Source organism: Cynocephalus volans, chromosome 2 (genome assembly GCF_027409185.1).
Source record: "Cynocephalus volans isolate mCynVol1 chromosome 2, mCynVol1.pri, whole genome shotgun sequence".
Classification (NCBI taxonomy): Eukaryota; Metazoa; Chordata; class Mammalia; order Dermoptera; family Cynocephalidae; genus Cynocephalus; species Cynocephalus volans.
Window position 1 is genome coordinate 119,275,648 of NC_084461.1, and position 17,769 is coordinate 119,293,416.

The window sequence follows — 17,769 nt, forward strand, 5'->3', positions numbered from 1 at the left end:
CTGTCCTGTGTGCTTTTTCCTGGCATGAGAAACCAGCTGGCGCTGACTTCCAAGGCTAATGCCTGCCATGGGTTTCCTTCTCTGTCTCTGGAGAGAACCCCCAAATAAGGAGGTTTTAGAGGAAGCATATCATGCTCCCACCAAGCAGCTAGCTCTCCTCCTGGCAGCAGGCCCAGAAGATAGGGTTTTTATCTAGCCACCTTTGGACCAGCATTATTACCATGCTTAGTTCCTATTTTGCAGCTCTGGTGTCATATGCGAATACAAAAAAAAAAAAGGTCTCAGTATTTTCTTAATCACACTAATGATTCAGACTCATTTTATATAAAGGAGAGCAACATCAGAAGCAGAGCTTAAAGATTAACTTATATTCTATAAAAGCATGGAAAGAAAGATGTCTAACTGTTCAGGACCAGATTTTTTTTTTTTTGATCCAGTGGAGGTTGGGAGCACTATGTTTTCTTGAATTAGGGTACTTGCTGAGTAATCAATTCCTGCCATGAAGGCCAAGTTCCCATACATGATCACCAATATTTATAAGAACTTTGGGTTAAATACATCATGTGGGATAGCAAGCAACAATCATAGTTAGTGACAATATCATCCTTTAAAGTTTGGCCAGAATGGGGTCTGATTCTTCCTTAAGCTCTGATTCCTCAGTTTTGCACATTTTAAAGTACTTTTCCTCACAAGAGGATAAAATACTCCCCTTAAGATTCACCATTTGTCTTAGAAAATTCAAGGTTCATCTGGCACGATTATGGTAGGGGTCTTTCAAAGTGTATAGGAATGCACCAGCCCAAATTCTCTTTGGATTCACCCTGTAATGACTAGGACTAATTATCTTAGGAAAACCTGCCTCATTCACATGTTTGTTCAGCAGGGGTAAACTAACACCAGGAAGTGTCTGGAAAGAAAAGTGAACAGCCTGGGCATTCTCACAAATAAGAGAGAACCAAGGTAATGGCCGGGACTGGACCTGCAGGAAGTCTGCGGTACATGAGTAAATGTGACCAGCAGCACATCGCCCTCAAGGAGCACTCAGCTGTCTTAAGAGAAGGTTGAGCTTTTGGAGCGATAGAAACTTAGGATCCTTGAGGTGAGTTCCTGTGTCACTCCTCATTAGTTCAGACTGCCCTTGTGTCAGAATGTTCCTTCCAGAGACTTTCACCTGCTGCTGCTGCTACTGTATGTTTCTGATAAAATTAAGCAGCAGATATGGCAGCTGAATGGGCTGTGTGCTTCGGGGAGGAGGCTCAGGGCCTGGAGGCCCAACTTCACCCACCAGGAAGTGGAGATTTTGAGAATACAACCCAGGTGAGTGAGACCCCAATACAGGTTCACTTGAAATATCCATGCAGCTGAGAAAAAGGAATCTGGAGCCCAAATCAGCTGGATCCCATACGCCTCTGCTGTAGCTCCCCTGGTCTAGCTTTCCCTCCAGACCCATTCTCAAGCTTGAGGGAGGAAAACAAATATGCTATCGGCCAGACTATTTAAGGTTCTCATTCTCTATCATATCAACTCTTTGGTGAGAACTGGAAAATTTGGAAGGTAACATAAACTCAGTGCTGTATTAAGACTATCAACTCCTTTCTAAAATATAAAATGTTTAAGAAAATGAGCTGATTTATAATTAAAGGTGTTTTATCTTAGGAAGAGTGTTTACTTTAAAATTTTTACTTATAATTAAATATTGCTTTAATTAGAAGTGAAATTTGCAAGTTAAAATACACTTAATGCATTTCCCAAACTTAAAAATTGAACCCTACATTGCAGGCAATCAACCCAGTCAGGACTTGACTCCTTCACACACATATGTATGCACATGTTCATGTAGACACACGCGTACTTTTTAACAAGAAACAGGCCCATTTTCAACCGTATTGTCAACACTTATAAGACTCTTGTTTTTTAGGCTTTACTTCAGGGTTAATCATAAAGCAATTGGTTTATTTGCCCCCAAGCATAAACATGTGTTACTCCCATGAGAACAAAAACATTATTTCATGCTTAGAAAGCAGGCATAAGTATCAGTGTTCAAAACAGCCTAAGCAAAAATTTAGGCTTGGACAAATGTCAGGCTAAGCCTGTGGTCTATTTCACTGTTAGAAAGAACTTTTGATGGGTAAAAGTTAATCACTGGGGCTAAGCATTCCTGCACTCGGATTCCTTCTTCCAGCAGTCTCGGGACTCAGGAATTCACACCAAATATGAGAGATGGAATGATTACTAGCTCCTCTTTTCCCCTCTCACACATCAAAGTGGGAGCTGGAACCAATTGAGGCATGTATGAATCTGGTTTATCATTGTTTTGGGATTGTAAAAGATGTCTGGGGTCAGTACTAGTTTGGACTGATTCGCTGGGCAGAAAACGCACTGAGGTGGGCTTTGGAAGACTGGGTCTGGCCCTGGCTCAGTCTTTCCTCCTCTGCCAGTTGGGATGTCTGCTCCTGCTGAGATTTTTCCAACTGTGACGGTGTCAGTGAGTGGTGTGTGACTTGTTTAATTGCCACGGAGGCTAATAATCCTTGCCCTGTGTATATCAGTGGGTTGTGGGCAGGCATGTTAGAGGAAAAGCATTACCACCATTATTATTCCAACGAGACCAGTCCATTCACAGCTCAGGAAGAAACTGGGCTCTTCTGGGTGGCACTGCTGGCTTTGCCTGTTACCCCTCAAGGCTGCAGCCCTGTCTCAAAGCCTCCAGTTCTACCTCCTGGTGTGGCTAATCCTGAACACATGCCTTCCACAGCCACAGCAGGTTGGCCAGATTTCTCCTAGACTTGGACCTCAGTTCAGATACTTTTGCCTAGGAATTTTCATAATTTCCATTTCACCAAATGTCCTGGATGGCAGGATAAACCTAGGCCTTAGTCACTCAGCCTTCGTCTTTTGTTTACTTTTCTTTAAATAAATACTTCTCTCTCATCAAGTTTTCATTTGGTTATGAAAGGAAGCATCTTCCTCTTAAGCTGCCTGACTTAGGAGCTCTTAAACTCTTCTAAAATCTTGTGAAAGGGGATTTTATTTTAATTGCCTATAGCCTGGTTTCATTTTGGTCTGGCAGTCTTGGCCAATCCTGATTTTCCATCAAGTTTGTCTTTCCATCCATGTCCGAAATCCAAAATGCCCAGGAGAGTAATTAGCCCAAATCACAGTGGCTGGGGAAGACTGTGAACAGCTTTGCTAGTGATATTAAACAGAGCTGGACAGCCACAGATTGGTGAGCTACTGCACATCCAGTGTCTGGGACCCTTGTGAAAACCATGATCTCCTCATCCTTCAAGATAACTTCAAATGGTGCTTATTAGAAATGTAACCATTCTCCTTGGAAGCTGGTATTTGAATCCACGCTCAGAATGCTGTTCTCAGGACCATCACGTCTACCAGAAAAATCATATACACGCACGAGCGACTACATAGTAGGCACCAGTCAGGAGCCAGGCACAAAACAAGGTGCTTTGCTTCCATTTTAAGTAATTCTCATGATTACCTTTATTTTATGCATAGAGAAATCAAGGCATTGAGGAGATAAGCCCCATAACTAGTAAATGGCGAGGCTGGAATTCAAGTTCCTTCTACCTAGCTCCAAAGCTGTGCTTTTTTCTATCACACTATATAAGCCCCTCAGCATGTTCTTAAAGCAGGGCACCTTCTGAAGCTCCTGCCACAAATCTGCAGCCACAGAATGTGGCACCCCAGTGCTCTTGGCTCAGCTAGCCTTGGCTGTTTGGCACAATATTTGGCCAGCAGTCAACAACAATGCATTGTCAGCTGACAACAATGCGTTGTCAGGGAGAGGTCGGTGCTTTCTGGGTCTAGGACAGTGTTTCTCAAGAGTGGTCTAAGACCACCACATCAGAATGAGGTAGTTTTTATGTACCTAAAGTCTGAGAATCCTGAATGTGGGAGAGCATTTGAAAAGGGTTCCTAGTGCACACCAGAGGCTTTAAAGCCATTTTCAGAAATGAGTGTGCTTCTAACCTGGAGACTGATGTTTGGGGGCAGAGACCTGTGCACAGGCATTTGTTCATGTCTATCCCTCAGAGGGCACAGAAGTTGTCTTGGATATCACTGGGCCCAGCTGACTGTATCCTGCCTGCAGCTGAAACCATTTCTGAACCCAGTCTCCACCAAAGCTGTGCCTCGTGAAGCAAGTGAAGAAATGCTGCTGTTGAACCAGTTTCCAAACCAGGAGTGCCCATCTATGAGCTGCATGACGCATGCTGCCTGACAGCTAGCTGTATATCTTGGGTTACAACCCAGGGACAGGAGATCTTGGGGAGGTCAGGACGGCTGGAAGTGTGAAATGAATGCAGCCCTGCATAGCTGTCAAAGAATCAAGCTGTCTGCGGCGGCCGACTGACCATGCACACACACACTCGGCAGCACCCGGCTAGGCATTACCTACTTCACCACCGATGTAGAAGTCAGTGTTTGTCGGGTGAACGACAGCATCACTGTCGATCGAGGCAATGTCAGCCTGTACAACTTGCAACTATAACAGGTAAACAAATGTATATCAACTGTGTTGGACCAAGACCCACGCACAGGCACATTTACTAATGCCCCAGTGGCAGGGCTGGCCTACCTGGTCGATTCCAACATATGGGCCAAAGGGGCAATCAGTCCACGCAGTGTGCGCACATGTGGATGGGGGTGAGGACAGGAGGAGGAGGAGGAATATCAAATGTGACATGTTTAAATTAAACATTTGAATGACAAGTCCAAAAAAAGAGAAACACACACATGAGATCATTTCCAAAGGTTAAAAGAAATAACAAAACGAATGCCCCATTTCACTTCGCAAAAGCCTGTAAAACTGGCATCCCAATGAGAAGGCTACTTAAACATGGCATCTGTTTAAAAAAAAAATATGGACCGTCAGGCCAACCAAAATAACAAGTTTCTCCATTTTATCTGCAGCAGTCAACTTGCACGCTTTAACTTTTATTCTTGTGACATTCAATATTTTGTGTACCTTCAAGGGATAACTCTGGAAAACTGAGAAAACAGTATAGATACATGTAGAGGATTGCCTTTATTTTTCCCCTCAGTGTGTGAAAATATTTTTCTAGGCTTACCTCTTATTCTAGCCAATCTTATTTGTATACACCTTAATATAAAATATGCTTTGGAGAGGATTCTTACTTTTTCTAGCTTGTGGCGTTCCCCCCTGCCCCCCCACCCCCGAAAGTACCTGGGTAACAGCTGGAAAACAAGTTCAAATAGGGCATTCTTGAGTCCCAGTCCCAATGTCTTTAGCCCATGGCTGTACCCAATTTTTGTGGGTCAGGCCTGGGTTCTGGAATGAGACTCTCAGAGAGAGAGAAATAAGGAAATCTGCCATCTCACAAAGTGGCTGAAGCTTGGAGCTACAGGCACACGAAACATACCAATGTCAGTGTTAGGGATGAGGTTGCCTTTGTGGGCAACCATGTGGCCTACTTCCCAGGAGCCTTTACTGTGTCCCTGAGCTGACGGTTCCTCATCTGCAAAAACAAAGCCGCAGAGGTGGGATACCTGAGGGGTACCTCTCAGCTTGCTCTAAACCGTCTGCTCTTCTAGGTGGGGAGAAATCATGGTTCTGGGGCAGTTTTCCTCCATAGGAACTTGTTCAGAGAGAGATATTGCCCTTTTGTTTAATGTTGTCCTCTAGCCAAAGAATTCATGAAGGCGGCACTCAGTCATATACTGTTTTCAGGTCTAGAAAAAGTTGAAGTGACAGTAGGTTTGTAAATTTGGGGGAAGCCAATTTGCTTGTGGAGTAAAGACAGCTTAATGGTATACTGATGTGGCTTGTCTTCCCTTTCAAGCTTTGAGTGTCATTTTTAATTAAGGCTTAAATGGAGAAACTATCATTTTGTAGTTACCTGAGATTTTTCAGTTCTAAAAAGAAACAAAAATTAAAAAACTGAAACACATGTAAAAATCCCCCCCAAGTAACCAGCAATCAGTTTGATCATTATGGAAAAGAATTTAGATAACAATATATTTGCAATCAAGGGGAAAATAGCCAATTGCACTTAATGAAGCATACCAGACTGTTTCTGTTTGGAATGGCTTGAGTAAGTAGATATTCAGTATCTACACTCAAACATCAATCTTGGATTTAGAAATTTGGGCTGACCATTTTGAAATCTGGGCAGGTGAGAAAACCTAAATTCTGGGTTCCATAACTTCATCTGACAGCTGGTGGTGCCAAACCCCGTCCCCAATTACCTAGGTCATCTTTAAGGTCAATGTCAGCATTGGTAGGATTGATTATGGCCTCCACCTCAAAGCCGGCTAAATTACTGATTTCACTGTGAATAAGGTTCAGCTGAAAAGAAAAGCATGAGGTGGGAAATAACAGGAGAGCTGGGAAGTTGCAGAGAAGGGAGCCTTGGGATACAGGTGAAGGGCAGTGGGCACTCCAAGTGCACTGGGAACAAAGGGAGACAGAGAATTGCTGGCTAAAATGAATCCATTTTGAACATAAGGTTCCAGTGCTGCTTGGGATACTGAAAGGAAGCAAGTTAGGCTGTCTTCAGAACCTGTTGGATGATGCTTGGGGCAAAAGGGAAGCACAAGCCACATTGTACTGGCCAATTGACTTTCCTTTAAAGGAACTTGTGATTTGGGGGCCAAAGTAAAGTAGCTGTCAGGATCTAGGATCATAGTACTCAGTGCTGGGGATGTGGTGGGGTGGTGGTTGTATTTGGGACTGTCCTCATCCTTGAGCTCCAGGGCTGTGCAGAAGTCCTCCCTGGCTTGGGTAAACCCCTAGTAACTCTGCCATTGTCCTCCAAGTGGCTGTGGGTCTTTAAGGCTGTCCCCATCACTGTGACTGCTGGCTGGCTCCCCTGCCCTGCTCAGGAGTGGCAAGGAGTGAGAACAGTGTGATTCTTAGTAATACCTAATTTTATGTGCCCATTAGTCACGTAATATTGAAGATCTTCAACCCAGGAAGAAAAACAGCAGTTCTCCAGCAAGACAAAATGTCTTTTAAACACCTTGTTGGTCAGGTTACTGTGAGGCCCAAATAGGTGGCTTATTGAGCATTTTCCTTGAGTCAGTTTTATGGTTATCCAGCCAACTTGCTTTTTCTGAAAAGCCACTGGAATGTCCTCTCTCCTCACTGTTACTCTGTTGCCATAGCAACCCCCAGCATTTGAGTAAGAGAGGAATCCCAAGTTCCAGATTCTACTGTCAGAGGTGTAAGGGGAATTAATTGGCCTAGGACTACTGTCCTGCCCCTTCCTTTTCTTTAGGTACAAGTGCCTTCAGTAAAGTTTGCACTCTCTTTTAATGAATGCTCATTCTTCAGTGACATCAATTCATAACAGCTGCAGCAAAGTGCAATGCCTAAGCAGCCCCAAGTAGCTAGTGCCCAAGAATGACTATGATCTAGGCTGAGGGTGGGGGTGACCATGGTCTGCAGGGCCCAGCAGTGCCAGTCTTTGTCCAGGCCTCACTCAGAGGAGATGGTTGTTGTGTGCAGACACCTGGCAGGGAGGCTCCTAGCAACTGAGTTTGAAGTTGCTGAACTTCTGGGGCCAAACATTTTGTTTGAAAACAAAAAACCTGACAGTTTACAAGCATCAGAAATATAAACCCACATTTCTGATTCTCAGAAGCAGTCAGATTCTCAAAAAAGGGACCTGCTTAGACTAAAATCATTCTTTGGGAGAAAGGAGTTGTGGAAATAAATTTGGTTGCATGTCCAAGGAAGGACTCTGGCCAGGCCCTGCCAAAGGGTAGTGGGCCTCAGTTAAGTATTCAAAGAGGAAAGAGGAACAAACTTTCTCCACTTGGACTTTCTAGGTTATTGCTCCTAGCACTACAGGATGATTTAGGGGCCACCCACTTCCCCAAAGCTGAAAGAAGCCTATCAGGGTTGATCTCACATAATGAGCTCTCACAAGTACGGTGCCAGGGCAGAGGCACAGAAAAGAAATGGTCAGCACCAGGGCCAGGTCCTGACTGCCACCCTCAGGGAGAAGGGGCACAGACGGGAGGCCAGAGGGTAAGGCAAATGAATGCTCAGGATTAAGAACAAGGTAAAGGATTTTATTGTGATATCATTAGTATGCATTTGACTCCATGCAAATGCTGTTTATAAAAACCAATTAAGCCAATACTCCCTGTCCCCACCAATAAAAAACCTTACACTGTGTGAAAAGGCAAGAGGTTGGCGAGGGAGGAAGACAAAGGAGAAAAAAAGGAAAGAAATACTTCACTTGGTGTGGCATGGATGAGTATACTTTTAAGACATAAGATTCCTTTTTTGTTTAAAAATTATACATGTTCAGTCCTTAAAATTCACACTATTTTTTAGTTGTACAGATGTTTCTGGGTCTGTATTCAGAAATGTGTTATTGGAAAAGCAGCTATTTTCATGAGATCCGATTCAACTAGCTGGAAAGATCCCAGTAGCCGGTGGCTGACTCTGTTCTCGGGAGAACAACCCTTCTGTCTAGGGAAAGGGATTCTCCGGTGACACTGGGGGGTTTCTTGGCTTTGCTGAAGTGAGGGAGAATTGAAGTTCCTTGGAGAATTCCCACTTCTCTCTGGACTCATGGCCTTCCCTTCTGCCCAGAGGCAGCCCTGCTCTTGGAAGCACAGACTACTATACTTCAGGGAGCCACCACTGTTTAACACTGAGACTTTGCAGCCAACCAAGTGCTATTTCACTCTTTCACACACAGCTGAGGATGAAACTGCAGGCATTTGTACCTAAATAAAAAGAAGAGGCAGAGTAGAATCCAGGACAGTAGTCCTAGGCCAATTAATTCCCCTTACCCCTCAGACAGGGGATGGAGACTGGAGTAGTGATTTTCCAACTATGCTATGTTATGCACTAGGGCTCAGCAGAAGTCCCCAGGAGTGGGGCTGAGCCACAAAATAGTTTTAATGCTTATAAAATACGTACAAATATGTATTTTTAAAAAATTCTCTAGACTAGAAACCGTGTACTTGGGGTGCGTGTGTGGAATGGGGAGGGGAGGAGACAAATTGATTTAGGCACTTTGGAAAGACAAATGGATAATCAACTAGGCTTGGGTAGCCTGGACCAATGAGCAGAAGCTGAAAGTGAGATGATCACGAATAAAAACAGTGGTGCCCCTGAACAGAAGAAAACCCACAAGCATAGGGTGCAAATGGGCCATGTTTGCACATGTGTGGAAAGAACCTTGCTGTCCAGTTGGTCACATGTGAGCAGGCATGGCAGGGCCAAGGCAGATGCCCAGTCCGAGGGGGTCCCAGGGCCCCTCTCTCCACCCGGGGTCAAATCCAACTGGGCATTTCAGTCAAAAGGCCATGTGGCCATCTGAAGTACATCTGAAGTGACAGAGAAGGTACTTGGGGGTTAGGAAATCAGATTTCTGGGGAACTATGAAAATTTCCCAGATTAGTCTGATTTGCCAGGAAAGAAGAGGATCATTAATAGTATATATAGAATTTGAAAAGGTGATTACTTCTTTGTCCCCATCATTGGAAAAGATAGAAAACCAAGTTTTAAACAACAGCTTGGACAATGTAAAGCAGCCGTAAATATTGTTAGCCACCGGAGGAAGTGACCACAGGGTATTGCAAGTTATAGAGCGGGGTGGGGGGCAATTGGCTGTGGAGTAGGGAGAAAGGAACTTAGCCAAAGGACCTTCAGGATCCCTTCCATCACTGGGATCTTATGATTTTAATCCCAGTTGGCTCTCCTGTAGCCACTCTCTTAAGTCTAAAGTACCCAAGTCTTCTCTACAGAGGTTATGTCCACTTTAATCCTTGTTCTCTACTCATGATGTGAGCTCATTAGAGTATAAGCTTCTCGAAGGCAGAGAGTGTGTTGCCTCCTAAACCTAAGTGCCACACAATGCCTAAAATAGTGCTAGGGTTTCTGTAGGCACATAGAGTTGGAATTGAACATCTAATATCCTCAGACATAATTCTGAGATAAAATGAACGTCCCTCCCTTCCTTTAAAGCAGGGTTCATGAAAATGCCTGAGCTCAGGAACTGGGACCTTGGCCTGGCTTGGACCTGAGGTAGCTCAGAGCCAACCTGGCCTCACCTGGACAGGAGGCTGGCACCCACCATTTAGGGTAGGTCAAGAGGCAGTTTGTCGTTGAAAGGGAAGAAACCAGTGGCTTCAAGCTACTGGGGGACATGCAGACTGCCTTGACCTGACCTACTTGGCTATAGGACACACAGTTCAATCTCTTCTATTTTCAAAAAAATATAATCAGAAATTCAATTTTAGCAATGAAAGTGATATTAAAGATTATCTGAGTGATAATGTTGAATATATCCTGTAATTGTCAAATTTTGGTGTCTCTCATTCCTTCATAATGGACAAGTAAGGAAGCCTGGCCAGTCTCATTTCTCTGTGCTAGCCACATAAAATGCAGTTCTTTTCCTGTCCTTCAAATCCACTCCAACCAGTGGGGCTGGAAGGGTGATGTCTTCCACAGACTCCTCCCTCACAAGAATCATGTTTTCCCTATGGCCCCCTCAAGGCCACTCCTGCCCTCACACCCTGTGCTATGCTGCCCACCTTGTATACATGCCCAGCCTCAGTTTCTCCACAGCCCTTGGCCTAGTGGTGACATCTGGAGGGTTTTGGCTAGAAAGTGCCTCACAAAGTGAAGGCTGAGTGTGGGCACTGCTGGAGGCCTGCTAGCTGAGCCATTCCTCCTGGTTTCATCCACTTTCGGAACTGTCTCCACGGCCAGTGCTCGGCCACAATGGTGGAAAGGGGTGCACGGCTCTTCTCCCTCACTGCTGCTTCAAACCCTCTCTTCTTACATTCTCTCGGCTCCCAGGAGAAGGGTGTGTGGATCACAGGGAGAAAACCCACAGCAGCCGTGTCTGCCTTTGATGGCCTCCAGTGCTTGGCCATGACCCTTATCATTTGGGAGGCATGAAGACTCATTTATACCCTCCTGAGATTGCCAGCTGCTTCAAACACTTACTCTACCAAGGAGACCTAAATCATTTACTGCTATTGGCACAGACAGATGTATAGGTATTCACACTGGAAGGGATTTTTTTGGAAATAAAACCATCAGGTTTTTACCTCTCCAAAGAAACTGCAAATCTCAGTTGAAACACAAAGCAAAAACATTTAGTTGACTCAGATTCACAACACTGTTTTCTTTTTAAAACAATTAAAAAATGTGTGTGAACACTGGGAAAAATCAGAGTAATGAGGGTGATTACTCCCGAGGCTTCATTATGTGAAATACATCATTAACAACAACAATTAGACCCAGCTCCTAAGCCCTGGGCTGTTTCCTTCTGTGAGTAGCTTAGTAACCAGGCCTTTACAGGGCTGTAGCAAGCAGATATTACCTTCGTCCACCCCAGCTTGCTTACAATATTGAAGCATTGGTTTCACTGTCATAGATGGAAAAATAAGATTCATAGAACACAGAGTACCATACAGTCATTATTCTAAAGTACACTTTTTGAAACATTTCCTAAAATCCAAGTCAAAACTAATTTCTGTAATAACATTATAATATGCTTTGTGTAAAATCTGTATGTGTTGGTTTTATTACTCTTGCCCCTTTTGAACTATATACCATGATTTTTACCTGACAGTAATACCCAATAAAGGGCCAGAAAATACTGCTTCGAAATAACGCTCTGAAATATCAATGCTCACACCATCTCATGCTGCAGGGATGCAGGGTTCCAAAAAGGGCAGCTGGCACCCCAGTTTCTAACACTTATGCCCAGGCTGACTTGAGATGCTGCTTTATTCTATGAAGCCACAGTTTACTCTGCTAAAAGGCATATGTAGTGTTGGATTTGGGGGTACCTCTTCCTGGGTATGTGAATCTTGGGTTATTAAGTTGCAAGCACATTTAACAGGAAGGGCAGTTTCACAGCAGCTTTGTATTTTCTTTTCACCACTAAGAGACTGGAATGTATGATCTGGGAAAGAAGGCAGGGGGGTCTGCCTGTGCCTGCATTCAGCCCCTCCTCCTACAGCTGACCATTTTATACTGGGTTTCAGCTCAACCAATCTTTTCAGAGTCTCCCTCCAAAAGTCAAGATATCAAACAGGCACATTAACTTCGTTATCAAGCCCACTGCTTTCATTCTCTTCTGTTTCTTAAATAACACTAGATGATATGTCTGTAAATTATTACTGAGTATCAATAAATCTCTGTGGCTTTTTGGATGCTCCCTCCCAACCCTGAGTGGGGGACAGTCGGTATTAGCCAGATTTGTACTTTATTGTACTTTATTTCTAGTCTTGTGGCACCTGGTCCTGAGACCTGAGATGTACCCAACATGTCAGAGAAGAGTCGCTGAAAGCTAATGTGCACACAGCTCTGCAGAGCAGCCAGCAAGGTGTCTATAGCCCTTGGCCACCTCTCCTCCAGGGCTCACATGCAACAGAGCCCAGACAGAGATCTGATCCCGTTTCTTTCTGAAGAGCCGAGCAACAAGAAAGGGGTACCCATTTGTACATGGACATTTGCATAGCTCATTGCTGCTAGTCTAGGAAAATCTGAGTTCACCCAGCAAAGAGCAGGGTGAAGAGTTCTGATTGTAGGCTGGATGTGGGGTGACCAGCAGGAGGTAGCAAGAAGAACACAGGGAAGGAAGAGGCCAGAGCTGGGGGCACCCAAGGGCAGGGTGCGGCAGGAGTGAGGGAAAGAGTGACCATATGGGGCTGAACTGTTCTACCTGTTAAACAGGCCTCCAAGTCTCCTGGCTAATAGTCTGCACTGGGGATCCAGAACACACTGGAGCTAGTACTAAGTAGCAGGGCAGTTTTCATACTTTAGTTCAGACTGAAGCAATTTGGATGACAGGTCACATTAACTTTCAATATATTACTCAAAAACATGTTAAAGGGTGTGAAAGTAGACCCAGGTGGTTGCCTTCACTGCTGAGTTAGAATTTTTTAAATGAATAAAAAATATTTTAAACAAAACCTTTTAAAGCCCCAGACCTTAAGATGACAACTAGTGCTGCTTTTTTTTTCTTTTGAAAAATGCATACAAAATACAGATAATGGTTATAAAATGTAAACAGTAATGGTTATTTTCTGGAACACAGAGTCCACCACAGGAAGTGCATCATGAGAGACAGTGCAATTAGCGATAGGAAGAGGGAACGGGGTGGGGGAGGACTTGCGATGATGTGAGCAGAGAGCTGTGTCACTGTGATGCAAAAGAAAACTGACAGTGAGGATTTAAAAATGATGCAGCTTCACAACCAAATTGTTACCATTCAAACTAAACTCAAATTTACAAGGAAGGTCAATTCATTCCTTTAATTTTTTTGAATGTAGGTTAAAAAAAAATTGAGAAAAACTTAATTCCCTCTCTCCCCACCCCTTATTTTGGTGTTAATAGAGATATATTAATTAACTGTCATTCTCAGGTCTTAAAAGCTGTTGCATCATTTTTATTTTCAATAAAAGTGAATCATCTTTTACAAAACCATGGCGTCCTGGCAAAGGTGCATCACTGGGGCGGCTGAAAATATATTGCCCGTGGTTAAAACAAACAAACAATTGGCTTGAAGAGTCGTCTGGTGGTTCAGTGAAGAAACCCAGTGTACCCATTAGTGTATCTGGAAACAATCCCGCCCGGGATCAGATAGGGGGCTCTACCTTTAGGGCCCACCAGAACAGGTAAGGCCACCTGCCAGATCATGTACCTTCCACAAGGGGGGTTCTGACTTCTGCCTAGTTTTCTGGCCAGTGCTATCTGATGACTAAGTTACCCCACAGAAGTAGCTCCTTTTCCAGGCTAACCCCAAGGGTCCCGATCCCCTATTGAATCCCCCTGTTCTCTTCTTTACCACTATCTCCCATTCCCCACCTACCAGAGTCCCCTCTCAGCTTTGTGGTCTCCTCAGCACCTCACCTCCCCTGAGGCCACTCTCAAAGCCACTCTGTCCACCCACGAGGCTGGGAGTGGCCCCAGGAATCCCCAGGCCTGCCATCCGTCCCGGGGCCCTCAAGCAGACTGAAGCCGCACGTCTGCTTACCTTCTGGCCGAGGAAGAGGCTCTTGGTGGAGAGAACGGTGAAGCCATCGGCGGGCGTGCCCTCAGTCGTGCTGTCGGCACTGGCAGCCTTGCTGACTTCTCCCTGCTTCTTCTTGCACAAAAAGAAGTCAGAATGTGGGACACACAGGCAGAGGCCCCACAAGCCCAGGCTTTTCTAACACTCAAGAGAAAACAGGAAACTAAATCACAACCAATTCTCAGCATATCTCAAAGTGGAGGCTACAGACTTATTTTGAAGTCTAGGAGTTCTGTGACTAGCATTAAATTATATTTTCATCACTTATAATCTCAAAAAAAAAAAAAAAGCTACTTTAAAGGCAAAACTTCACTTTATAGTGATCATTTACATAAAACCATTTTCATAAACTGAGATCAAGTCGAAGTCTCCTACTTAAGGATGTTCAAGTGTCTTTCCGTTCAAGATGTGTCTGTATACTATTCAAGTTTAAGAAGAAGAAAAAAACTGTTTTAGGTCACTAGTTGTCAAAAAGCCAAAAGCAGACCTAGGACCATAACTCTCCATCCTTCCCACCCCTACTTTTCCACTTTCCTTCATTAAAACCTGCCTTAGAGAAGGATACGTGTGGTGGCTGTCGTTGAGCCCGTCTGTCTCCCCAGGGACCCCGACCCCACAGTGGGCAGGGGTCTCGGCATGCTCTTCAACCTTTTCCCCAGCATCACTCAGACTGAAGTATGCACATGCTGGAGTACCCAAGGGCCTTCCAAGGGGTACATGGCATCAAAGGTATTAAGTAAGGCTGTTTACAGATCCTCAACTTCCTAATGTACTTTTTCCTATAACTGATTGCCCTAAGAGGGATCTACATATGTGGTCGAGGTTCCATGCTGGAGCTCCTTTCATAACCACCCTCCTCCCACTTCCCAGAGTGAACATTAGTATGGTGCACCACCCTGAGAGTAGGGATGCATGTTTTTTACATATTTCTATTAAGGACAGAGCTGGTATTAAAAATGGATATTTTGACTCATTTTGGGATTTTCTGCATTCAGATATATTGCAGAGTGAGAATAGAAGAAAATATGCCAATTTTTGTTTAGACACTTCACCTTTTTCCTTGCCCCAATAATTATCAAAAAGTACATCACTCCCGAGGGAGGGTCCAGTGGAAGCAAATTAAGAAAGGTGAGAAATGCTATACGTGGCTGTGCCTTCCTGGATGAACCTGGGCCATATCCATTTGCCTGTTTAGGATTCAAATTCATTAACATATTAACATTTTTACGTACATTGAAAAATAAGGTATAATTTCACTGATTGCTTTAACAATAAGGACTGCTTAGGCAATTAGGTTATATGTCTGACATTTTCCATTAATTAAATTAGCTAAATTTAAAGCTCCAAGATTTTGATATAAATAAGACCAAAAAAAAGCATCTTATCAAGAAATACGGTACTGGCAAACCTATGTTAAAATTATCGCTATTTTGATTTTCTTAATACTTTGAGTGTTTCAGATTTGACAAGTGAAAGAGAAGCAGGTATAACCCACAATTATGTGGTAAGTCTTAGCAAAACCTTTTTTGATATAACTTCCAGGAACCAAGAAAGGAAAAGGCTAGATAACAAAGCCTTTCACAAGTCAGGTGTGCTTAATTCTGTGCTTTCAACAAAATTGAAAAAACACCTAATTGAGTTAACAGCTAATAAATCATTAAAAAACAGATTGATGGAGTTAACAGTAATGTACCAATGTTGGTTTCTTAGTTGTGATCATGTGTTCCATGGTTATGTAAGATAAAAATAGGAAAACTGAGTGAGGGATGTTCAAGAACTCTGTGCCATCTCTGTAACCCTTCTATAAATCTAGAACTCTTCTAAAATAAAACATTTATAAAATAAATTGATAACAGATTACTACATGATTATTGGCATATATCAGAAAGAGTTCAGAGGATTGAATGATGTTGCTTTAATAAAACCCTTTCCATTACCATTTAATTATTTTAGTGAACAAGATTTTCCAGGCACTTATGTCTATAAATATATAAAAACAGGATGCTAAACCCTGTCTCATTTTGGCAGTAACACTCACCTTAGGATAAACTAATTGGGAAAAATATTATCTCTACCCATTCCATTATAAAACTTTCCAATAAAATTTTACTTTTTCCTTAATAGGTATTAAAATTTGTAGTGCATTTATTGGCTTGAGCAATTGTATATTATTCATAAATGTGAAAACTACCCAATCCTGTAGAATCAATATCATTTAGTGCTTTTAGAAAGGTCACAAGAAATTTTTTCAAAATTATTTGAAACTAATCTAGTTTTATCTTGTTGCAGAAATCAATAATATAAACATTAAAATGTGTTACACTGGGATGAAATTTTGTGGGGCAAGTAGAAGGGAAATAAGGAGAAAATAAATAATGTAAATTTTCCAACTGTTAAAGAGCTTGTGGATGATGGTGTATCAAATCATCACAGTATTTACATTTCATTGGATACATTTAAAATAGTGATTGTTTTACCTCTAAATATGAATGTTTTATTTAAAAATGTCAATATTTACAGTATACCAAAAATTATACCCTTTGCAGCTATTTAAATTTATTGTGAAAAGTTTAGCTGTCAAATTTTAAAAGTATACAATACAGACATTTAAAAAATTCTTTCAGGTGGTATGCAAGCAAAATTTTTGGAAACCATTGCTCTACTCTACCCAGTGCAACACTACGCTTATAGGAAGTACTCAGTAAATGATCGGGAATGGGATGAAGGTATTCACCAAGGGATAAGAAGATAAGGATTTAGTGCTTCCTCCCAAGATTCTTGGATTTTGAGAGGTGAGAATGCCCTAGATGATAGGATTTCAGACCTCTGGAAGTTGGAGCTGGTTTTATTGGGAGGAGGAAGGCATTCGAGCTTCCCTGTGTCCCATACAAGTCAGCAGCTGCCTATGCTTAATCATGCTGGCGATTTCCAGCAATGAATTGTTAAAGCTGTTGCCCCCTCACCTTTGCAGCCCTCTACCCACAGAACAGAGGGGCTTCTGCCAAGGGAAGTGGCTCAGGGTCATGGACATACAAGTGATACTATGTTTTAACTCTGAAGTTCTGCATTTGAGTCTAGGCTCTGCCAGCTGTGTGAACTTGGGAAAATTGCTCACCTTCCCTAAGCCTTAGATTCCTCATCCAGAAAATGAGACTAAGGCTGGAGAACTCGTGATTAAAAAAGTGTCCAAGACAGAAAGCAGTGCTGTATAGATCCTCTATATACAGAAAAGTGCTGTATAGAGACAAGCCATTCTTTCCTGGTCCTCTGTAGCCCATTTACTTGGCAGAGGACTTCTGCCTCTTCCTTTCAAGGTTCCCACCCCACAGGATGATGCGGGTGCTTAAGGTCAGCACAGTTGTCTTGTGAGATGTTACTGCATTCAAATCGTAACAACTGTGCCTAAGTTTTTAATAAAGCCTATTGTCTGAAATTATGCCCTTAACTTTTTGGTATTAAAATGTCCTTTCTTTTATGAAAAGGTGATACTAGTGGTAGATTTTTTAATATCCCAGCTTGAGGGAAAAAAATAAGTTAGAAGCAATCCTGCTTGTCAATCTCCAAAATAATTGACTTTTTAGAATTTTATATTGTTCTACAAATCCAAAAGTTCCCATGTATTGAACACTCACCCAGCTTTGTTTGGAGCAGTAGAAAACCTATTAGGTCAGAGTCTGCTGGGAAACATACTTAAGAATCTGTAGAACTGAGTGTCCAAAAAGACTTATGTGAAATC

The 17,769-nt window shown here is 42.9% G+C and overlaps 1 protein-coding gene across 4 annotated transcripts in view; it reads right to left on the reverse strand.

Annotated features, from left to right (window-relative positions):
* Positions 1-17,769, reverse strand: part of LOC134369204 (core histone macro-H2A.1) — a 65,683-nt gene that overhangs the window by 12,376 nt on the left and 35,538 nt on the right. Inside the window, exons 5-6 of one of the 4 annotated variants that reach the window (XM_063085437.1) lie at positions 13,998-14,105; positions 6,226-6,325 (exon numbers count right to left, since the gene is read on the reverse strand). In XM_063085437.1, the coding sequence (XP_062941507.1) occupies positions 6,226-6,325; positions 13,998-14,105 (208 nt within the window). Of the gene's footprint in view, positions 1-4,410; positions 4,502-6,225; positions 6,326-13,997; positions 14,109-17,769 lie in introns of all 4 variants that reach the window. The other 3 variants (XM_063085436.1, XM_063085439.1, XM_063085438.1) reach the window with 3 other exon arrangements.